The sequence below is a fragment of the Mesoplodon densirostris genome, chromosome 5 (genome assembly GCF_025265405.1).
Source record: "Mesoplodon densirostris isolate mMesDen1 chromosome 5, mMesDen1 primary haplotype, whole genome shotgun sequence".
Taxonomy (NCBI): domain Eukaryota; kingdom Metazoa; phylum Chordata; class Mammalia; order Artiodactyla; family Ziphiidae; genus Mesoplodon; species Mesoplodon densirostris.
In genome coordinates, this window is record NC_082665.1 from 130,335,771 (window position 1) to 130,360,592 (window position 24,822).

General features: G+C 42.6%; 1 protein-coding gene across 6 annotated transcripts in view; it reads right to left on the reverse strand.

Annotated features, from left to right (window-relative positions):
• Window positions 1-16,350: 16,350 nt before the first annotated feature.
• Window positions 16,351-24,822, reverse strand: part of THRB (thyroid hormone receptor beta) — a 387,212-nt gene continuing 378,740 nt past the window's right edge. For all 6 annotated transcript variants that reach the window (XM_060099500.1, XM_060099502.1, XM_060099499.1 and 3 more), the window contains 2 exons: window positions 24,401-24,659; window positions 16,351-20,229 (listed from right to left, as the gene is read on the reverse strand). In XM_060099500.1, coding sequence (XP_059955483.1) covers window positions 19,988-20,229; window positions 24,401-24,659 — 501 coding nt within the window. In that variant the 3' untranslated portion in view covers window positions 16,351-19,987. The remainder of the gene's footprint in view (window positions 20,230-24,400; window positions 24,660-24,822) is intronic.

The window sequence follows — 24,822 nt, forward strand, 5'->3', positions numbered from 1 at the left end:
GTGGAAGACTTGTCTTTACTCTTCTAGCTCAGAACACTGGCCGTCTGGAGTAAATTTTAATGTGATTCGTCGGAAAGATTCTTTCAGTTTGACTCTCTCCTAGTGTAAAAGGATGAACTCATTAAGTTCTCAAAGGTCTCCAGGAAGACGGTGACAATTGAGTGCTACATTGTGGCACTTCGTGTTTCTCATAAACGTTGAGAATGAAAACATGTTTGACCCTTTTGACATCACTTACCTAAACACAACACTTAACCAAAACAATTATGTTTGTTGACCTTGGAGCAGAGAAACTCTCAGCATCCGGAAAGCTTAGGGAAACTATTGTTCAAGTGTAAGCCTCTCCACCTGCCCTCTGCCTGTCTCTTCTGTTGAGCTGATCTTTGGATTTTACAGTCTTTTGGGATTAACCCCTAGAGATCTTTGGAGTCAAGTCTACCCTGAAAGTTGAAAAGTGATTAATATGCTTGTGTATCTCTGCACATATGAACGTCTGGAAGGACGTTTATGCACCAGATGTGGACCGTGCTTGTCCCTGGGCCACAGGATCATGGGCCATTCTTGTATCTTCACCTGAGGGGGTTACCTGGCGTGGAGAAGGAGGGCTTCTCTCCTTGCCCCTGGCTTTCCCTGTGCCTCGCCCTTGCCTTGTTGGCTCCTTTGCTCCTGCAAATAGCAACTATGTACCTCTTCTTAGTGCTGGTGGGTAGGGCGTGGGGGTGAGAAGAGGGGAAGTTGGGCGTGCAGAGGGAACTGGTGGGGGTTATCCTGGGATGGACAATTTCCCTCCTGCCTCTTTGGGCATTTGTGGCAGAAGGGTTCTTGGTCCCGTTGGTCTGCTGGGCCTTTCTATTCATTCATTCGACAGTCATTGACTGAGTGATGTTACTTGCCAGGCGCTTCCTAGGCCCCAGGGATCTAGCAGTCAACAAAGCAGATTTCCTTCTTTCGTGGTGTTTACATTCTAGTAGACAATTCGAAGAAGAAGAAAAAAAAGAGCTAAAATATATATGTCGGGTCATGATAAGTGAAGAAAAAGACATTGGAATAGGGACTTTCCTGGAGGTCCAGTGGTTAAGACTTTCTGCTTCCGTTGCAGGGGGGTGTGCTTCAATCCCTTGTCAGGGAGCTGAGATCCCACGTGCTGCACACAGTGCAGCCAAAAAAAAAAAAAAAAAAAAGGACTAAAGTAGAAAGAGAGTGAAGGGAAATGAAGGGGAAGGGAGCTCCTTTTTATTGGTTAAGAAGAAGGTGTCCCTGAGAAGGTGATAATATTTGAGTAGAGACCTGGAGGAGGAGTGGGCGGGGCAGACAGACTTGCACGCAGGTCCTGCGGTGTGGACGGCCTCCAGCTTTGCCAGGAACAGAAGATGGGTCAGTGTATCTGGGCAGCATGAGTGAGCTGGGGTGCAGAGAGGATGGGGGGCAGGGGGGCCCTGAGCCACGGAGAGCCTTGCAGGCCACTGTGGGGTGGCCTGAACTTGAGTGACACGGGAGCCACTGGGGAATTTTGACCAGGGAGGTGACTTGAACCAATGTATTTTAAAAGAATCATTGCTGAGTGGGAAGATGTGGAGTTCGCATCTCCCCACACCTGGGGTGCCTGCTGGACGCTGGTGGGGGACCCTGGCGCCCAAGGAGATGGGAAGAACCCCCCGAGCAAACCAGTAGGCCATGGGGAGACTGAGGGAGAAACAGAAATGGAGGCCGGACAGGACCGGCGCCCCTGAGGGGGTGGCTGAGAGGAGAGAGGGGTTCCCATGCCTGGAGGGACCCTGGGGACTTGGATCAGGGGGGAGTGTGCCCAGCATTTCCCCTGCCCAATTGGCTGGGGAAGTCTGCCTGGCTCTCATGCCGGGTCCTACACCCTCAGAGGCCTACAAACTCCAGTGTCAGAAGCCTCAGACCAAACAACCAGTAAGACAAGAACACAATCCCACTCATAAAAAAAAAGGAAAAAAAAATGAGACAGCAAAAAAATATGTCACAGTTGAAGGAGCAAGGTAAAAACCTACAAGGCCAAATAAATGAAGAGGAAATAGGTAATCTACCTGAAAAAGAATTCAGAGTAATGATAATAAAGATGATCCAGAATCTTGGAAATAGAATGGAGGCACGGATTGAGAAAATACAAGAAATGTTTAACAAAGATCTAGAAGAACTAAAGAACAAACAAACAGAGTTGAACAACACAATAACTGAAATTAAAAATACACTAGAAGGAATCAGAAACAATAACAGGCAGAAGAATGAATAAATGAGCTGGAAGACAAAAATGGTGGAAATAACTGCTGAGGAACAGAATAAAGAAAAAAGAATGAAAAGAATTGAAGACAATCTCAGAGACCTCTGGGACAACACTAAATGCACCAACATTTGAATTATAGGGGTCCCAGAAGAAGAAGAGAAAAAGGGACTGAGAAAATATTTGAAGAGAGTATAGTGGAAAACTTCCCTAACATGGGAAAGGAAATAGTCACCCAAGTCCAGGAAGCACAGAGAGTACCATACAGGATAAACTTTAGGAGAAACACACCAAGACATATATTAATCAAACTAACAAAAATTAAATTCAAAGAAAAAATATTAAATGCAGCAAGGGAAAAACAAAAAATAACATACAAAGGAATCCCAGAAAGTTATCAGCTGATTTTTCAGTGGAAACTCTGTAGGCCAGAAGGGAGTGGCAGGATATACTTAAAGTGATGAAAGAGAAAAACCTACAACCAAGATTACTCTGCCCAGCAAGGATCTCATTCATATTTGACAGAGAAAGCAAAAGCTTTTCAGACAAGCAAAATCTAAGAGGATTCAGCACCACCAAACCAGCTTTACAACAAATACTAAAGAAACTTCTCTAGGCTGGAAACACAAGAGAAGAAAAAGACCCACAAAAACAAATCCAAAACAATTAAGAAAATGGTAATAGGAACATACATATCGATAATAACCTTGAATGTAAATGGACTAAATGCCCCAACCAAAAGACACAGACTGGCTGAATGGATACAAAAACAAGACCCACATATATGCTGTCTACAAGAGATCCACTTCAGACCTAGAGACACATACAGACTGAAAGTAAGGGGATGGAAAAAGATACTCCATGCAAATGGAAATCAAAAAACAGCTGGAGTAACAATACTCGTATCAGATAAAATAGAGTTTAAAATAAAGACTGTTACAAGAGATAAGGAAGGACAGTACATAATAAACAAGGGATCAATCCAAGAAGAAGATACAACTATTATAAATGTTTATGCACCCAACATAGGAGCACCTCAATACATAAGGCAAGTGCTAACAACCATGGGAGGGGAAATCAACAGCAACACAATAATAGTAGGGGACTTTAACACCCCACTTACACCAATGGACAGATAATCCAGACAGAAAATAGATAAGGAAACACAAGCTTTAAATGACACAATAGACCAGATAAATTTTTTTTTAACATCTTTACTGGAGTATAATTGCTTTACAATGGTGTGTTAGTTTGTGCTGTATAACAAAGTGAATCAGCTATACATATATATAGATTCCCATCTCTCCTCCTTCTTGCATCTCCCTCCCACCCTCCATATCCCACCCCTCTAGGTGGACACAAAGCACTGAGCTGATCTCCCTGTGCCATGTGGCTGCTTCCCACTAGCTATCTATTTTACATTTAGTAGTGTATATATGTCCATGCCACTCTCTCACTTTGTCCCAGCTTACCCTTCCCCCTCCCCGTGTCCTCAAGTCCATTCTCTACATCTGCGTCTTTATTCCTGTCCTGCTGCTAGGTTCTGAAGAACCTTTTTTTTTTTTTTTTTTTTTAGATACCATATATATGTGTTAGCATACGTTATTTGTTTTTCTCTTTCTGACTTCACTCTGTAGGAGAGCCTTTAGGTCCATCCACCTCACTGCAAATAACTTAATTTCATTTCTTTTTATGGCTGAGTAATATTCCATTGTATATATGTGTCACGTCTTCTTTATCCATACGTGTCGATGGACACTTAACGTTGCTTCCATGTCCTGGCTATTGTAAATAGTGCTGCAGTGAACATTGTTAGACCAGATAGATTTAACTGATATTTATAGAACATTCCACCCAAAAGTGGCAGAATACACTTTCTTCTCAAGTGCACACAGAACATTCTCCAGGATAGATCACATCTTGGGTCACAAATCAAGCCTTGAAAAATTTAAGAAAATTGAAATTGTATCAAGCATCTTTTCTGACCACAACACTATGAGATTGGAAATCAGGTACAGGAAAAAAACTGTAAAAACCACAAATACACAGAGGCTAAACAGTGTGCTACTAAATAACCAAGAGATCACTGAAGAAATCAAAGAAGAAATAAAAAAATACATAGAAACAAATGACAATGAAAACACAATGACCCAAGACCTATAAGATGCAGCAAAATCAGTTCTAAGAGGGAAATTTATAGCAATTCAACCTCACCTCAAGAAACAAGAAAAACCTCAAATAAACACTCTAACCCTACACCCAAAGCAACTAGAGAAAGAAGAACAAAGAAAACCCAAAGTCAGTAGAAGGAAAGAAATCATAAAGATCAGAGCAGAAATAAATGAAATAGAAACAAAGAAAACAATAGCAAAGATCAGCAAAACTAAAAGCTGGCTCTTTGAGAAGATAAAAAATATAGGTAAACCCTTAGCCAGACTCAGCAAGAACAAAAAGGGAGAGGACAGAAATCAATAAAATTAGAAATGAAAAAGGAGAAATCACAACTGACACTGCAGAAATACAAAGGATTATAAGAGACTACTACAAACAACCATATGCAAGTAAAATGGACAACCATGAAGAAATAGACAAATTCTTGGAAAAATCCAATTTTCCAAGACTGAACCAGGAAGAATTAGAAAATATAAACAGACCTATCATAAGTAATGAAGTTGAAACTGTAATTAAAAATCTTCCAACAAACAGAAGTCCAGGACCAGATGGCTTCACAGGTGAATTCTATCAAACGTTTGGAGAAGAGCTAACAACGATCCTTCTCAAACTCTTCCAAAAAATTGCAGAGGGAGGAGTACTCTCAAATTCATTCTACAAGGCCACCATCACCCTGATACCAAAACCAGAAAAAGATGTCACAAAGAAAGAAAACTACAGGCCAATATCACTGATGAACGTAGATGCAAAAATCCTGAACAAAATACTAGCAAACAGAATCCAACAATGTATTGAAAGGATCATACACCATGAACAAGTGGGATTTATCCCAGGGATGCAAGGATTTTTCAATATACACAAATCAATCAATGTGATACACCATATTAACAAATTAAGGAATAAAAACCATGTGATCATCTCAGTAGATGCAGGAAAAGCTTTTGACAAAATTCAACACCGATTTCTGATAAAAACTCTCCAGAAAATGGGCATAGAGGGAGCCTACCTCAACATAAAAAAGGCCATATATGACAGACCCACAGCAAACATCATACTCATTGGTGAAAAACTGAAAGCATTTCCACTAAGATCAGGAACAAGACAAGGATGTCCACTCTCACCACTCTTATTCAACATAGTTTTGGAAGTCCTAGCCATGGCAATCAGAGAAGAAAAAGAAATAAAAGGAATACAAATTGGAAAAGAAAAAGTAAAACTGTCACTGTTTGCAGATGACATGATACTATACATAGAAAATCCTAAAGATGCCACCAGAAAATTATTGGAACTAATCAATGAATTTGGTAAGGTTGCAGGATACAAAATTAATGCACAGAAATCTCTGGCATTCCTATACACTAACAATGAAAAATCAGAAAGAGAAATTAAGGAAACAATCCTATTTACCATTTCAACAAAAAGAATAAAATACCTAGGAATAAACCTACCTAAAGAGGCAAAAGACTTGTACTCAGAAAACTATAAAACACTGATGAAAGAAATCAAAGATGACATGAACAGATGGAGAAATATACCATGTTTTTGGATTGGAAGAATCAATATTGTGAAAATGACTATACTACCCAAAGTAATCTACAGATTCAGTGCAATCCCTATCAAACTACCAATGGCATTCTTCACAGAATTAGAACAAAAAATTTTACAATTCGTATGGAAACACAAAAGACCCTGAATAGCCAAAGAAATCTTGAGAAAGAAAAATGGAGCTGGAGGAATCAGGCTCCTGCACTTCAGACTATACTACAAGGCTACAGTAATCAAGACAGTATGGTACTGCCACAAAAAACAGAAATATAGATCAGTGGTACAGGATAGAAAGCCCAGAGATAAGTCCACCCACATATGGCCACCTAATTTACGACAAAGGAGGCTAGAACATACAATGGAGAAAAGACAGCCTCTTCAATAAGTGGTGCTGGGAAAACTAGACAGCTACCTGTAAAAGAATGAAATTAGAACACTCCCTAACACCATACAGGAAAATAAACTCCAAATGGATTAAAGACCTAAATGTAAGATGAGACAGTATAAAACTCTTAGAGGAAAACACTCTTTTTTTTTTTTTTTTTTTTTTGCGGTACACGGGCCTCTCACTGCTGTGGCCTATCCCGTTGTGGAGCACAGGCTCCGGACACACAGGCTCAGCGGCCATGTCTCACGGGCCCAGCTGCTCTGCAGCATGTGGGATCTTCCCGGACCAGGGCACGAACCCGTGTCCCCTGCATCAGCAGGCAGACTCTCAACCACTGTGCCACCAGGGAAGCCTGGAAAAACACTCTTTGACATAAACCACAGCAAGTCTTTTTTGACTCCCAGAGTAATGGAAATAAAAACAAAAATAAGCAAACCAGACCTAATGAAACTTAAAAGCTTTTGCACAGCAAAGGAAACCATAAACAAGACAAAAAGATAACCCTCCAAATGGGAGAAAATATTTGCAAAGGAAACAACGGACAAAGGATTAATCTCCAAAATATACACACAGCTCATGGAACTCAATATCAAAAAAAAAAACCAAACAGTCCAGTTAAAAAATGGGTGGAAGACCTAAATAGACATTTCACCAAAGAAGACACATAGATTGGCCAAAAGGTACATGAAAAGACTCTCAACATCACTAATTATAAGAGAATGCAAATCAAAACTACAATGAGCTATCACCTCACACTGGTCAGAATGGCCATCATCAAAAATCTAGAACCAATAAATGCTGGAAAGGGTGTGGTGAAAAGGGAACCCTCCTGCACTGTTGGGGGAATGTAAACTGATACAACCACTATGGAGAACAGTATGGAGGTTCCTTAAAAAACTAAAAATAGAACTACCATATGACCCAGCAATCCCACTACTGGGCATATACCCTCAGAAAACTATAATTCAAAAGGAGACATGTACCACAATGTTCACTGCAGCACTATTTACAATAGCCAGGACATGGAAGCAACCTAAATGTCCATTGACAGATGAATGGATAAAGAAGATGTGGCACATATCACATAAATACAATAGAATATTACTCAGCCATAAAAAGGAATGAAATTGAGTTATTTGTAGTGAGGTGGATGGACCTAGAGTCTGTCACTCAGAGTGAAGTAAGTCAGAAAGAGAAAAACAAATACCGTATGCTAACACATATATATGGAATCCTAAAAAAAAATGGTACTGATGAACCTAGTGGCAGGGCAGGAATAAAGACATAGACATAGAGAATGGACTTGAGGACCCGGGGGGTGGAGGGGGAAGCTGGGGTGAAGTGAGAGTAGCATCGACATGTATACACTACCAAATGTAAAATAGCTAGTGGGAAGCAGCAGCATAGCACAGGGAGATCAGCTCGATGTTTTATGATGACCTAGAGGGGTGGGATAGGGAGGGTGGGAAGAAGCTCAAGAGGGAGGGGATACGGGGACATGTGTATGCATATGGCTGATTCAGTTTCTTGTACAACAGAAACTAACACAGTATTGTGAAGAAATTTACTCCAATAAAGATCTATTAAAAAATCATTGCTATCCTGTCTATAATATATTTAGAATACTTTAGACAGTGGGTTCAGAGATACTTGGGTTCAAGTGAAGAATAGACTTTCTTTTCTTCTTTTTTTTTTGGCTGCACCCTGCGGCATGCGGGATCTTCCCCGACCAGGGATCGAACCGCGCCCCCTGCAGTGGAAGCGCGGAGTCATGACCACTGCACCGCCAGGGAAGCCCAGAATAGACATTCTTTGAATGTCTGGGGTCACCAGTTTTATATTTATACGCCACAGACACCATACTTTTGGAATTGTGGTGCTGCTTGTTCGCTCCTCCTGCTCCAGTTTCCCCGTCTGTGTGAGATATATCTGTGCATGTTTTCAGGGAGAGTGTGGTCGCATTTCTGGAGCCAAAGAAGCCAGCCCTTGGATGTGAAATGAAGGGATTCCTGGGAAAGATGAGGCTGATTGCAACTGAAATGTTTTTGTGACAAACTAGATGTCACCCATCCTTGTAAACATGCGACTCGTAATTGCTTTTTTGAAGGAAAAAGTTGCACCAGCACATTTTTAGTCTTGCTTGTAATCCACTGTGATTTGGAGGGGTCAGAATCTAATCATGACTGCTTTTGACAGGCGTTCAAAATAAGCCATCTTCTTAGCTCCGAATCTCACAAGGCAGCACGCAGAAGAAACATTGCCAACAGCAGACCTTCAGTGTAGTCCAGACCTCCTGCCCTGACTGTCTATCGTGCACTCTTCACTCCCCGGAAACCTTTCCGCAGGGGGCAACCATGGCTTTTGCTAACACTGCTCGGACTGAGTCATGGTGTTCTGAGATGCAGGAGAGGTGTCAACTCCTTGCAAAGTAATTTTTCAAAGTTCTGCTCTTCTCTAATCTATAAATTGCTGGAGAAACCTCTCAAGCTGTCTTCTGGCTATGGTTTTTGGCCACATTATTACTCAAGCCAAGCTGATTAAGACTAATTTTGGTCAAGATAAATTCGTGCCTGGGCAAACAACCAATGTGCAGAGTCTCAACCAGATGCAGTTAAATCAAGATTTATGTTTTGACGGAGATGCTTAATAATCACTGTTGTATTCAACATAATTATGATGAACCCCTGGCAACATAATGTTCCCAGTGTGTCAGGCGATCCTAGAATTTATTTGCTGTATTCTTTTCTCTCTTTAGAGTTGCTCTTTGATTCTGGCACATTATTCTCTCTGGTGATCGTTTCAAATCAGCCTGACTGATTCGTGGCTGCACAGAGAAGGTTTTCTCCGGAGCTAGTAGGATGATTGTTGAAAAAAAAACATGGAGAGACAGATGGTAGACTTTATTTTACTGGCTCATCTGCTTTTGCAGGGGATGATTATACATTCAAAGTAAGTGGCACCAGAAGTCCCATCTAACTGAGGTTCATCCCACGTGTTTCCTTGCAGAGAACCTAAAATATAGTTTTAAGGACAGCTTAGAAACTGAGCAGGTGTGAAGAGCAGGTCCTCTAGGACGCGGTCATGATGTGGCCTGGGGCTGGAGCAGAGGTCTGAGAGGTCACTGGCTTTGACCCTTCTGGTCTTCGTGCTGCCTCATTATCAGATGAGAGTGTAGTTTGGCCTGAACCCCTTGAGTGATGGGGTCCTCTCCATTTCCACTTTAGACAGTTCAACTGTGACATCACTCTTTCTTCTTCTGGGCCAGTATTAACTGCTGAGTAATGTCCATTCATTCATTCTGGCTGCACTCTTTGGAAGCAACGCGGCACAAGGTGATTTCCTGTTCTACCTGGCAGGTGTCTTGCATGCGAGCTAGAATTCTGTCTCAAGTCTTCCGCAGGCTAACTGTTCTCCATTTGGATCATTTCCCCGTTTGAAATGGTTTGGTTCCTGGTTCATAAGCCCTCCGAATTAGAGGAACTCAAAAGAAACAGGAATATTTTAGTTTAAATTTGCTTAACCTGCTTACGTGGCACAAACAAATAGAATATCAGTTCCAGACTCATAAAAATGAAAGAGGTGTGTTAATTTTGGTTTAAAAGGATAGAGCAGAAGCAGTGGCCACAAGAGACCATCTCTCAGGTTTCCCATTCCTGTCCCAGGAGGCTTATCCTTTGGTCCAGGCCTGTCTCTCTGTAGACTGTTGCTTCATGTTAAGGAGAATTAGTGGCTCTACCCTGGCCCTTTAAATAAAGTTGACCCTGCCATTCATCACTCCAGACTTGGCTTGTGAATGCAAGCATTTCTAGATCAGAGGTTTCCAGAAATTTGATGCAGATTTAGGGAATCCTTAGAGACAGATTTGCTTTGGGGATTTGGGATGGCTGAATGGACAGAGCTGTTTAACCAGAGCCTTGTCTCTTTCTCACGTTTTGGAGTTTCACATTAGAGTTCGCTGGAAAGTAGGCTTGGCAGCTGGAAGCCATTTATTAAGTAGGACCTTTACCCCTTTCTCTCTTTTCTTCCCCTAGTCACCTCCAGGCTAGTGCTATTTTCATCTCCTGGGTTCTGAAGCCGTAGGTTGTGTGCCTCACCAGGATTCATCATTTAATGCCCATCAGCACCTAGGCAATACTGTAAGAGGGGTGACTCATGGAACAGATGGGGGAGAGATAAGTAAAGCCTGGCAGTTTCAGGGAGGGGGACCTCAGGTGCAGGACTTGAGATTAGCATCCCCCTCATTTCATGATGGTTAGAATCACCCGCCTGTTGCGACCCTTCTCCTGCTTTATTTCTTTTTCTCTCCTCATGTCTTCCACATAGGCACCCAGCCTAATGTGCTTGATATATGTCCTTGGTTACATATGATTCCCCGTAAAAATATGGAGTTCCTTTGCATGTGTTTGTAGTTTACGTCAGTGGTATGGTGCTGTCTTGTTTCATACGGGTTTCTGTATGCAGGTCTGGTTCAATGTTGCTGATGCTACGGTGATTTCCATGATAGGAAGCCCTCCACCCAGTATTCTTCTCTGCTTCCCTAGCCTGAACTCCCTGGTACTGCAAAGTCTGGGATGCTCGGATGACAATGCCTGTAGATCCGTGTGAGACTCTGGGGTGTGTTGCCAGGAGTGGAATTACGTGTAGAGTCACTGGCCACAGGAAAAATGGACACTTTCCGCAGGAGATGAGGTCCTCATCTCCTCATATTCTTATTAACACTTGGCGTTTTCTGTGGGTAAAGTGGTGTCGATTTTCCTATTTCCGATTACTAGTGAGGTAGGGGATCTCTTTGTATACTTGTTAGCCAGTTGGGCTTCTACTTCTGTGACTATTCTATTTTTCCATTGCATTTCATGTCTTTTTCTTATTGATTTGGAAAACCTACCTGTATATTCCTGATACTAATCCCATAACATTTCAGACGTTGCCAATATATATATATTTGTTAAATTAATTAATTAATTAATTGATTTTTGGCTGCATGGTCTTCGTCGCTGCATGCGGGTTTTCTCAAGTTGTGGCGAGCGGGGGGCTACTCTTCACTGCAGTGCGCGGGCTGCTCATTGTGGTGGCTCGTCTTTGTTGTGGAACACCGGCTCTAGATGCGCAGGCTCAGTAGCTGTGGCGCACGGGCTTAGTTGCTCCGCGGCATGTGGGATCTTCCTAGACCAGGGCTCGAACCCGTGTCCCCTGCATTGGCAGGCAGATTCTTAACCACTGCACCACCAGGGAAGCCCCAGATGTTACCAGTATTGTAAAAATTTTCTCCCTAATGTATCTGGGTTAGGTTGCTAATATTTGGTTTAAGACTTTTGCTGTCTTCCTTTAATTGCAAATATGAGTGAAAGTTGGATAAAAGAGGCTTTTATTGCTTTCCTGTGGAAAGTTCCACAAGGACCTTCAATTTAGTTACTTATCCTCATGTCTATGTGCAGCCTTAAATAAATCTATCTTCCAGATGTCAGCTAGAGCTCTGTCTTCGGAGCTAGGTGAAATTGCATTGAAAAACTGTTCTTTCAATTTTTTTGAAACTAGATAAAGTGAGAGAGTGGCATGGACATATATACACTACCAAACGTAAAATAGATAGCTAGTGGGAAGCAGCCGCATAGCACAGGGAGATCAGCTCAGTGGTTTGTGACCACCTAGAGGGGTGGGATAGGGAGGGTGGGAGGGAGGGAGACGCAAGAGGGAAGAGATATGGGAACATATGTATGTATCATATGTATATGATTCACTTTGTTGTAAAGCAGAAGATAACACACCATTGTAAAGCAATTATACTCCAATAAAGATGGTAATAAATAAATAAATAAATAAATAAATAGTGCTCCTTGGGCCTGGGGGGGAAAAAAAAGGAACCCCCATGAATTCTGGGATAATGTATTATCAAGATCCCCTTTGATCTGGGGTTCTGTTGTTTCATATCAAGATGGTAACGGAATGTCCCTTTTCATTTATTTCTAAAAGAAATTCACCCGCACCATGCATTTGACATTTTTAAGTTGATTATCTAAAGCTGAGGGAGTTGTCTCATGATGTCCTATCTTGAATCTTAAGTGTTTCTCCGTGTCCCCTCTGTAGCCCCTCAACCTCCATTGCTGTAAATTCTCCTTTCCTTATGCAGAGCACTTTGGCTCTCCCCAAACTTAACTGGTCACTCGGACCCCCAAATGCTTAGCCAAACAAAATGTCCTCCCGTTAGACTGACACCTCTAGAAGTCAGCTGGGTTATAAGCAGGTCCTGCCAAGAGAAATTACTCTTCAGTGTTGCAACGCCAATGAGTGAGTTTGCAATAGACAACACCTAATGAGAGACCAGGTGGCTGTTCTTCAGGATGTGCATGTTTTTTGCATTAGGGTAGGGGAACTTCTTTGGAAGGGGAATGGTAAACATTTCCAGAGCAGAGTTGCCTTTGCTCTTTCTTCAGGAGCTAAGTCTATGCTGGTCTTAATAGTGCAGGTTGTAAAAAGAATACGGATCTTGGGACCCTATGTGCTCTGATGCTTGTCCACTGTGTGATGTTGGGTGAGTTGCTTATTCACACTGAGCCTCCATTTCCTCATTGTCAAATAAGGATACTAACACCTACTTTGTGCCTTTACTTGGAGGATTAAAGGTATAATACAGAGGGTCTAGTATGATTCCTGACTTTGAGTAGGTGTTCATTACCTGGTGGGCTGTTATTATACACTCCATTGTGGCAGTGGAGAATTCCAGAAGGCAGCACCAACGCCCAGCCCATCCTCTGAGAAGGCTGCTGGGATTCTGGAGTGGAGAGTAAATGATGAGTGCTATTTGTACCAAAGTACCGGAGAAAAAGAAGGTGAACTTCCTGAAACGTGCAATTGGATTCTCACAAAGCAGCTCACGTGCCGATGAATGATCCTTGGTTTTGGGTTCTTCACCTTTTGAAATAATTTATTGTTACAAAGCCCCTACTTGGCTTTGATTCCAGGTAATGGAGAGAAATCCTCAAAGCTCTCTTCGAGGCTAAAGATGCCCATACAGAAAATTATAAAGTCCTTAGACATCAAATAAACCTGCATATCTACAACACAAAAAACTGCAGCATATTTGTGGGATTCAGGGTAAAACTGAGGGGTGTTCTTCATGTCTCTATATCTGTTGGGATTTGTGGGCACAAGAATTTTCAGACTTGCTAACTTGAAGATGGTTTACTCTACATGCATCTACCCTCCCTCATTTCAATTAGTGCAAACAAGTCAAAAGAAAGTAAAGATGATGGTTTCAGTCTATCCTAAAAAAGAAGAGTTTTCATGCCACATCATCTGACTTCACTTTTCATATGTATTGATTCCAAACATGTGTGCACCAAAGTGAGGTTTTGTACGGAAAAAATAAAAAAAATTCTCTTGGCTTCTACAAAATATTCAGCTAGATATTTATATGGAAAAAAAATTTTGACCTTGTAAGAACAACTAATATCATATAATTAAATCAATGGTCTATTGAGTTCTTTCAGCTACTCTTAGGAAATGTAGCCAAGTGGACAATTTACATGATCAGTTTATATTAAATTAAAAGCCTGTATGCATCCAAATTCATGGTACAGTGACATATAGGTTTGGCTGTTTGTGGAGCTTCACGATTCTCTTTGGAATTGGTGCCGCTTCTCCAGACAGCCATAGAACTTGTTGGCTGGAGGAGCCCTGTATCAGATCATTGCAGATCCTCTAACCCCGGTTGTCTGCCCAGGGCCTGGGCCATTTGTTTCACCCCACTTGCCACCTGGTCTGTCACCCAGTCTAGATGGACTGTGCCCAGCTGTGGGAGTGGAGAGAACTTTCTCCACTTGGGGGATTGCTTTTGCTCCCGAAGCAAGAGACACCTCCAGAGCTGCTCTGTGGCCAGGCGTGTACAACCTGGCAGAGGGGCGTCCATCCCATTTTGATAGTGGGAGGAGACAGCTGGTAGATGAATTATTTCCCCAGTCCCACGGGAACCATCCGGAGATGCAGTGGTTCATCTGGCCCCTTAGAAGATGGTCTTGCACGACCTGGCCAAATCGTGCTGAGCTTCCTCTCTGTTCAGGAGACTTGTTGCTGAATCAAAAATGGATGTACTTTAAGACTGAACCACTGCCGTGGGCATTTGTTCTTTTGCTTGCTTGCTGTTCCTCCCACTTCTTATAGTAGTAAGTCTTAGAATATTCTTTGAGGAACCATTCCTGACTCAACCCTTGGTCCAGTTTAGATGGGGCTCGTTATCCCTCTTTCCTCCACCCAGTTCCAGGATTTCAGAGGATTAAGCTAATTAGCATATCTGTCCTCCCTGGCACCGTGACTGGCTCAGGAATGGGCACATGACTCAATTTGGGCCAATGAGGAGTAGGCTCAGGATTTTCATTGTAACTGTTGGGGAAGAGAAACTCTCTTTCCACTGGTTTGGAGCTAGAAGGCTAATCTTGGAGCTACCGGGGGCCACCATAGGAGGAAAGGCTATGTGAGCATGAAGTCCACCTGAAGGAAATCTGTACAAAGGGAAATCTGCACAGAGGGATGGAAAGAGGCACATCCTGACGTACTAAGTGCCCAGATCCAGCCACGCCTGAAGCCATCTCACTCTTGGACTTTCCAGATATTATGGACAATATATTCCCATTAGGCACTTTTTTTTTGCCACTCAATCACAGCAAGAGTCCTAACTCACATGTGTTCAGAGAATTGGGGATTGAGACATATATTGATAGCTGATGGTAGTATAATTCCATTAATAATATTCTAGAACATTTTGAGATAAAATGATGAATGTAGTCCTTTAGCTGCAAAAACTTCACTCTTCCCTCCTCACCCCATTTCTATGGACCCTTGCAAAGAGGATATCTCCCATTAGCCTTTTACTTCCCTCCATCCCCCGATGCCCTCCTCCCAAGAAAATTTGCTAATTCTAGTGGATGTTTATGAAACAAATGCCCTTACATCCCTGTTTTCCTTCCTTTGGAAGCAGCGAGATGAGAAGAGTAGGCAACCCCATGCTTATGTAGAAAATAATAATATTTAAAGAAAGAGACAGGAAATTATATCCATTATAAGCTTTTTCTTTTTTTTCTTTTTTAGAATTGTAGCTTATGAGTTTATCTACGCCCGCTATAGTCATAATTACAATTTAATATCTGCATACAAAAGCTATGTAAAAATCCACTTTTCCCAAATATACAAATTTTCGTTTTGGATAGTTTAAAACATTTTGATCACAGATTTCAATAGACTTTTAGGCTGAAAAAAATATTACTGATCTAGCAATATCACTTAACACCGTTTGCAAAACAAATCTTCCAATGACTGTAAATCTTTTCCTATTCTGTTGAATTTTTCTGATTCTCAGGACATGAAAACATGATGGGGGAAAAAAGGTGTTTTCTCTGAAGAAAGGCTTCATAACTAATTTGGCTCTATAATCAAATGAAAAATGCCAATTAGGAAGAACCAAAAGAAAGGAGCGGCATAATGTCAACTCATGCATGCCCTGATATCTTCTCTGTCAGCAATACACATGTAATCAAAGTGTCTTCCTTTGTCTTGCATTGTGCTCCGTAACGTACATGGGTATTATCTGCATCCTGAGGAGGACAGACTTAAATCTGATTGTCTTGTGCATAAGGTGGGTCAGCTTTAACTGTGCAACAGAAAGCCACAAACAGCATTTTATCTGCACAATATTGCTCTTGAAGGCGGCATTAATGAATGTAGAAACACACTAGAAATGCACACTTTTTGCATTTGCAAACATTTGTACAGCACAGTAAAACGTCTGTGATAAGGCCAAACCTTTTTTTTTTTACCTTAGTCTGTTTGTGTGTGTGTGTGTGTGTGTGTGTGTGTGTTTAAAGTTTTTATTTTTCTTTTAAAGATTAAAGTAAAATGTTTCAATTGTAAAAAATACACACCGGGCAAATCCTTACCTGGATAATAAATATCTACATCACAGTACAATAAAATTTCTTCTCTATAAAATTTAAATATGGATTATAGTCTGTCCCTATCAAAAGAAACACTATGCTAATATTTCCATATTATTAAAATAACAGGAAAAATTACGAGCTTATTTTAGAACCTTGATGCCGTAGCCATTGGAAAGGACAACGAGATTCAAATGTCTGTAAGCGTTCTCCTTTGGAAGAGGAACTGTGGCCTGGTTATTCACTTCAATTCAGTTTACGAAAAAGGTTTAGCCTTACAAATGATGGCTACATTTCAAAAACCATAAGACCAGTTTCATATTTTATGACTCATGCAGCAAAAGGTCAACATGACACGAATGGGTTAGAGGTCCATAGAATAAAAATGTATCACGGACAGTGACATGCTTTGAGGGCATCCGCAGTTCGTGGAGGCTGGGGCTGAGGAGGAACCAAGCCTGCACCCCTGTTCACTCAGAGGCGACGCGGGGGTGGAGCCGGGCTGGGCGGTCCGATGACCGCACTGCAGGTGGAAGAGGCGTCTCTCGGGGCACAGGTGAGAGGCATCACAGGGCTGAGGCAGCAATGCGGCAAGGGTGCCATTGAGGACCGAGGCTCACGTGACTAGAAGAAGCTCGGAGGCGGCACGTGGTGTTTTGAGCAGAATCGTAAAGAAGAAAAGATCTTAACTTTTGTCACTATTTCTAGAAACGCTTCACGTCTAATTGAAGAGCAAAGTACACTTGAGGGTCACACACACACACACACACACACACACACACACACATCGGACACCCCAAATTTAAGTGATTTATAAATAGGAATCCCAGTTGTACGGTGTGTTCTCCTCTACTGGGATGTCTCCCCACTGGGAAGGGTTTCAGTCAGTCCACATTTGATTTGAAAGTCTGGACAACATAAGAAAAAATGTTTAAAATAATCCAGAGCAGATCTCTCCTAATCGAGTTTTATAGGATGGAGTCTTGAGGTGCACTAAGTACCTCAGTCAGTTACAGAAGGAATGAGTCACCTTGACCACTGGGGTTGTGCTTTCAGTCCTTATAGCCTTTCCTTTCAACCTGAAGTACCTGAAGGCTTGTCCTACTCAGCATAAAGTAGTCAGCCTTCGACAAGAGTTTTAGATCAGGGGTTTGCCTGTTTAAGGCAGTCATGTAGGGAGCCAAGGGTCAAACATACTTACTTGGGGCTGGTTGGGTCGCTGTCGATCTACCAAACTGCTGGGCCAATGGCCAATCATGTTAATCCCTAAAGTATTCCAGTGCAGCATTAGATCAGGCTCTGTAGCTACACTGAATCTGGGGGTGTCTGATGCACTGGGGAATCTCTGTCAAACAAACTGAGGGGAGTTTCCTGGGGAACTTTGCTGACCGAGGAGAACCTCCAGGATCCCCCTGCTTGCTTTTCTCTCCTTCCCTTTGGAGGGAAAACTTGCCCCACCCCAAAAAGCTTCTCAGACTTGCCCCGGAGCAGAGAAGGTGATGAAGCGCTTATGTTTCAAAGAGTAGTTCTCCAAGGAGGGTCAACAGAGGGAGCTGAGATGTTAACATGAGGGCTTGAGGAGACTGGCTAGAGGCTGCCTAAGAAAACAGAACCCAAACACTGTAGATAAGTCAAAGCCAGTAGTCTGCCCGTGAGCTTCATGTTCATAATTTCAACCTCTCCACCTATTTCCTTTCTCTGGTTAGCAAGTTCCATAGTGCTGTTCTTGTTTTCCTTCCTCCCCAGAAGCCAGTATAATTGCTTTAGCACTTTAAACAAATCATTTTCCTCCCAGATTATTTCTGGTCACACTTGGGATTTTTAATGCTGTTCTTCTTCCTTTCCCAAAGCCATCATGCCTTTCTCTAAATAACTGATGAGAAGTATGTCAAATTCCTATTTTGAATCAACACCAAATATACTTTCCTTAACTGTTAAGAGGGCCACAATTTCTGTCTAATAAAGTTAGAAATTTGAATGTGAAAGAAACCATCAAAAGAACCTGATCCCCCTTCTCCCGTCCCCCAAGCTAGTACAATATTAAGGATGGGAGGATTTTAGAGTTCATGACCTATTCATCAGGTGAGAAAACCAAGACTCAAGGTCACAAATCTACCACTTGACAGCACACACTAGAACTCAGGCACCCTGACTTCTGGGCCAGTTAAAAAAGAATTAATCCACATGGTTTTTAGGCAAGTTTCACTGATATGGCTTATTTTCCCAAATACTTCCAGGATAAGGCAGTACAAGGCAGGCAGAGGAATAGTTTATGTCTACCATGCCAGTGAAGAATGAGATACATTCAATTGCATGGGTATATCCTTTGCCCATCTTCTGACGTTGAAGCGACCAGGGGCACCATTTGCCATCTGGGCACACCCTACTCCAGCGTTTGTCACTGGGGAGGCTGGTTGGGCAGGGAGGGTGAGTGAGGGTTCGTGTGCATGGTGTACAGGTGTTTCCTGCTGAGTGTCTTTCAGGGCAAGGCTGTCAGAGGGACAGAGGGTCAGTGGTCGCACCAGGCTTTGTTTGGTGAGAGCCAAGCCTCAGAGTCAGAGGGAAAAGGGGCCTAGGACACACTTGTGAGTAAAGCAAAGAGCTTGAGGATCTAAAACCAGAAGGAAGCAACCTCAGAGCATCGGGACGAGAGGAGGCTCTAAGAGCGCTGCATTTCCTCCAACTTAGAACGTAACTGCACTAATCTCTCCCTGGCATCCCTCCAGAACAAGACTTAGATTTCAGCTTGTTACCGCTCCTTGGTTAGAAGGGTTGATCCATAGGGAGATGTGTTGTCAGCTCAGCAGAGATGCAATCAGGCTGAATAACTTCAGGAGTTTGGGAGGTGAGGGGTCAGATGTCCATGAACAGCGACAACACTGTAAAATAGGTTTGATTTTTGTGGGAATTTTCTCTGAGCCTAAACTGTAAGAAGCCTTCTTACTATGAGGTAACACTAGGTGAATTTTTGGAAACTGTTGAGTCACTGACATTCGTGAAGACTTCGAATTTCTTTGGGCTTACTGAAAGAAATTATTTTCCTAGTTGGCCTCAATCAGTCAAACACCTGCACATCTTTGAGTCATGCCCTTGTATAACTCGAATTAAACCATAGGATTGTAACAATTGTAGTGAAAGGACAGCTAATTGTTGGGAAACAAATATTCCTATACATTCCAGGTTAGGCTGCTAAGAGAGAATAAAGAGTGCTGAAAACAGCATGCTCTTGAATAGATAAAAATTTGTTCAGACCTTTCCCTAGTAAGCTGAAAGCCACATCTAACCAAAGGGGGTCTGCAATGTGCTAATCTGAGTGCTGCAAAAATCAGGATCGGTTCAAGATGACGATATTGTCTTGGTTTTAAGTCTTCTTTAGTCTTCTGCCGCACCATTCTGCTTGCTCCAGTCTCTGACTGGGACAGATGGGAGCTGGTGATGGCTTGGTGCTGGTGAATTAATGATTGTCCCCTGCCACCTCCACAACTGTAAAACCTCCAAAGCATTCACATCAAAGGACTGGAGAACAAAATGCAGTAGTTACAAGTACCCGCATTCAAGGGGCAATTTCATCCATGTCTAGGCCAAGGACTACCTCCCCTTTCCCCCAAACAATCCCTCCCAACACAAGGAAATAAAGGAACAAACAAAAAAGAGCTAGGCAATGGAATGAAATGACACCCAGCAGTGCTGTTGGAATTATGAGAATGAGTCAGTCTAATCCTCAAACACTTCCAAGAACAATGGGGGAAAGAGTTCCGTGGGGCATTCCACCTTCATGTGCAGGAAGCGGCTGGCATGGCAGGCTCCAATCATCCGCAGATCTGTCACCTTCATCAGGAGTTTTGGCCAAAAGTGAGTCACGTGGTGTTTTCGGTAATTGATATAGTGTTCAAAGGCCAGCAGGAAACTATCTTGGTATTTTTCTATTCTCTCAACACAGGCAAGCCCTGGGCGGTCTGAGGGGAAGAAAGAAGATGGAGGTTAATTTGGAGGCAGAAATGAGAAGGCTTGCCTGGTCCAGTTCAAGCCCTTTAGTGTGAAGTGGGCTGATCTAGGGACTTTCAACTCCTAGGAATGGGCATGGAGGCTATCGGAACTGTGGGGCATCAGGGACCAAGATACCAGGGAGTGGCGTAACTTACATGAAGCGAGTCAATGCTTTGTTCAGATAAGTGTCTCTAGTTTAGACAAATCACCTCCTTGGGTGTGAGGGGCGATGCCTCCCTCCTAGGCTACAGAAAGAGAAGCCTTGCCTAGAGAGCTGAAATACTCTGCATAATGAGGGAAGGGTTTTGACAAGCATGGACATGCAGAGAAGAGAGAGGTGTGAAAAGAGATTGTGAAGATCTCAGGAGGCCTGGATGCCAGAGGAGGAATGTCCAATGGGAAGAAACGCTGGTAAAGACAAAACAGCACAATATCAAATTTTAGTTGTTTACCTTCCCGTCCCTTATACCTTTGGTTGCTACCATAGCAGCCCTGGGTTGGTAGTGTCTTGGGAAATTAAAATGAAAAGAAAAGGGGACGTGAGCGACGCTAGGGTCACCCTGTGCAGAGAAGAGTCACAGTGGGAAGCTGGAGCTAGAGGAGACCATGACCATGTACAGCCCAGGAAACTTTCCCAAGTCTTGGGAGGACCACTGGTGTAGGAGAGGAATCAAGGCAGTTTCAAAAAAATGATAAAAGCATGTAAAAAGAAGGCTGGATGACAGGGGAATATCTAGGCTGCAAACAATTGGGTTTCAAAAGTGGGTACAGAGGGACTGTACCTCAACATAATAAAGGCCATATATGACAAGCCCACAGCTAACATCATACTAAATGATGAAAAGCTGAAAACTTTTCTTCTAAGATAGAGGACAAGACAAGGGTGCCCACTCTTGCCACTTTTATTCAGCATAGGATTACAAATCCTATCCACAGCAATTAGGCAAGAAAAAGAAATAAAAGGCAACCAAATTGGAAAGAAAAAAGTAAAACTGTCACTATTTGCAGATAACATTCCCAGCTGCATCAAAAAGAATAAAATGCCTAGGAATAAATTCAACCAAGGAGGTGAAAGGCCTATACACTGAAAACTATAAGACACTGATGAAGGAAATTGAAGAAGACACAAAAAGTGAAATATTATCCCATGCTCATGGATTGGAAGAATTAATATTGTTAAAATGTCTATGCTACTCAAAGCAATCTGCAGATTCAATGCAATCCCTATCAAAATTCAATGGCATTTTTCACAGAAATAGATTAAACAATGCTAAAATTTGTACGGAGCCATAAAAGACCCCGAATAGCCAAAGCAATCTTGAGAAAGGAAAATGGAGCTGGAGGCGTCACACTCTCTGATTTACAATAATATTACAAAGTTATAGTAATCAAAACAGTATGGTACTAGCATAAAAACGGACACATAGATCAAAGGAACAGAATAGAAGGCCTAGAAGTAAACCCATGCATATGTGGTCAATTAGTTCACAACAGAGGAGCCAAGAATATACAACAGGGAAAGGACAGTCTCTTCAATAAATGGTGTTGGGAAAACTGGATAGCCACATGCAAAAGTATGAGACTGGACCCCTGTCTCATATCATATACAAAAATTAGCTCAAAATGGATTAAAGACTTGAATATAAGACCTGAAACCATAAAACTCCTAGAAAAACATGGGTGGTAAGCTACCTGGCCTAGGTCTTGGTAACGATTTTTTGGATTTGACTCCAAAAGCAAAAATAAGCAAAGGGAACTATGTAAAACTAAAAATCTTCTGCACAGCAGAGGAAACCATCAACAAAATGAAAAGGCAACTTACTGAATGGGAGAAGATATTTGCAAATCATATATCTGATAAGGGGTTAATATCCAAAATATATAAAGAACTCATACAACTCAATAGCAAAAAGCCAACCAATCCACTTGAAACATGGGCAGAGGATCTGAATAGACATTTTTCCAAAGAAGACATACCAATGGCCTACAGGGACATGAAAAGATGCCCAGCATCACAAATCATCAAGGAAATGCAAATCAAAACCACAATTAGATATTACCTCATACCTGTCAGAATGGCTATTATCAAAAAGAAAAGAAATAACAAGGGAATGCTTATGCACTATTTTGGGGAATGTAAGTTGGTACAACCACTGTGGAAAACAGTATGGAGGTTCCTCAAAAAATTAAAATAGAGCTACCATATGACCCAACAATCCCACTTCTGGGTATTTATCTGAAGAAAACAAAATCACTAAGTCAAAGACATATCTGCACCCCCCATGTTCTCTGAAGCATTATTACAATAGCTAAAGTGTGGAAACAACCTAAGTGTCCATTGATGGATGAATGGATAAAGAAGACGTGATTTACACACACACACACACACACACACACACACACACACCCCACCCTGGAATACTATTTAGTCATAAAGAATGGAATCTTGCTATTTGCAACAATATGGATGGATCTTGAGGGTACTATGCTAAGTGAAATAAGTCAGAGAAAGACAAATACCATATGATCACAGTTATTTGTGGAATCTAAAAAACAAACAAAACCCCAGCAAGCTCATAGACACAGCAGATTGGTGGTTGCCAGAGGATGGGGGTGGGTGGGTGAGATGGGTGAAGGGGGTTAAAAGGTACAAACTTCCAGTTATAAAATAGTAAGTCATAGGGATGTAATGTACAGGTGACTATAGCTAATAATACTGTAATTGCATATTTGAAAGTTGCTAAGAGTGTAAAAGTCCTCATCACAAGAAAAAAATGTGCAACTATATATGGGGATGGATGTTAGCTAGACTTATTGTGGCGATCTTTTTGAAATATATACAAATATCCAATCATTATCTTGTACACCTGAAACTAAGGCAATGTTTTATGTCAATTATACCTCAAGAAAAATTAAAAAAAAAAAGAAATGTATAAACCTGAATGAATTCCTCACACAGCTCCAGGGAGCCTTACCATCCCCCTGCCCAGTTCTCCTCAGGTTGTGGCTCTGATCAAATACATTCATGCTTCACGTGTCTAGTTATTGAAATATCTGTATTAGTAAAACTCTAAGTAGGGTTCTGCTTAATCTGAAAGGAAGAATCAGGGCTATTGTCTCAATGCACCCTTCTGAGTTTAAACAAAATATGCTGGCTTTTGGAATCTGCTATCCAGCTCAAATTGCAATTTGTGCATTTTAATTTCGTGTTTTCCTTCATATTTAATGCTGCTGCTCTGAGGCTCTGCTGAATCTCCCTTCTGTTCCCCCTCTCCTCTCTCTCTTTGCATGTGCCAGATAAATTCTCCACACGATCCTGTAACTTTTGATCCAAACAGAAAATCGACATGATGTTGCTCTGCACTTACTTTGTTCAATTTCTTTATTTTAAAGGATACTGAAGGCCAGAGACCCTAGCAGCTTCACTCGAGGTCACAGGGAGGCCTTACATGAGTTACACATTTTATTTCTTTAAGGATAATTCTGCTGATGGGCCGAGGGCCCTGGCTTCTCACTGGCTGTCGACTGGAGACTGCCCTCGGCTTCCAGGGGCCACAAGCAGCTCCCTGTCACCTGAGCAAGGAGAGTTGTCAGAGCACATCTGCTCCCAAGAGTGACTCGCGTATAATATAATGTAACACAGTCACATGGGTGACACTGAATTCCCCAGATTCTAAGTGGAGCAAGTCATGGGTTCTCACACACTCAACAGGAGGGGGTGAACAACAGAAGAGGAGGAAAAGGGAAGGCCCTGCTAGAGCCTGCCCACCACACGGGATAAGGGTACGAGTGACACCAGCACCCTGTGCGAAGTCCAGTACACACAAAACCAGAAGGGGGCAGGGTTGGCCAACTGCCCCAGGCAGGCCGGGCAGTGTCTATTGAAGGTGGACCATTTCATCGAGCCTTTAGCATGGCTCCTCTTTTCCCTCCCCACTACATGGGGAGACTGCAGAAAGCATCAGGAGCCCCACACCCCTCTTCAGGTCCCAGGCCGTCGGCAAACCCCTGCTCGCTCGCTCGCTGGAGGGGAGCGAGACGTGATTCTGAAGCTACCGGGGGACCGGAAACTCATCAAATGATCTGAATGCACACCAGACAAGCGCGAGCTCTCTGGATGCCCAGTCTGGGCACACTCACCTGAAGACATCAGCAGGACGGCCTGAAGGAGCGCGACTTCAGTGTCATCCAGGTTGAAAGAAGACAGCGACATGCCCAGGTCGAAGATGGCGTCTGACACCACCCCGAGACCCCCGTTTTTCAGCTGGCCCCGAGTCACCGCCATCTCCCCGTTCAAGGTTAAAGTCTCACTTTCTGGATCGTAGCGCACAGCAGCGCGAAGGGACATGATCTCCATGCAGCAGCCTTTGAGGAGGATTATCTGGTCTTCGCATGGCAGCTGAAAAGAACCAGGGCACGTCAGCAAGGAACAGTTGCCAGTTAGGAAGCGTGCGCGGGACCCTCAGGGCCACGGGGACAGTCCCCCGCAAGCAGCACCCGTCCTGCCCTCTGTGAGCCCATAGCCTTCCCTTCCTGCTCGGCTGCAGACATCCACAACCATT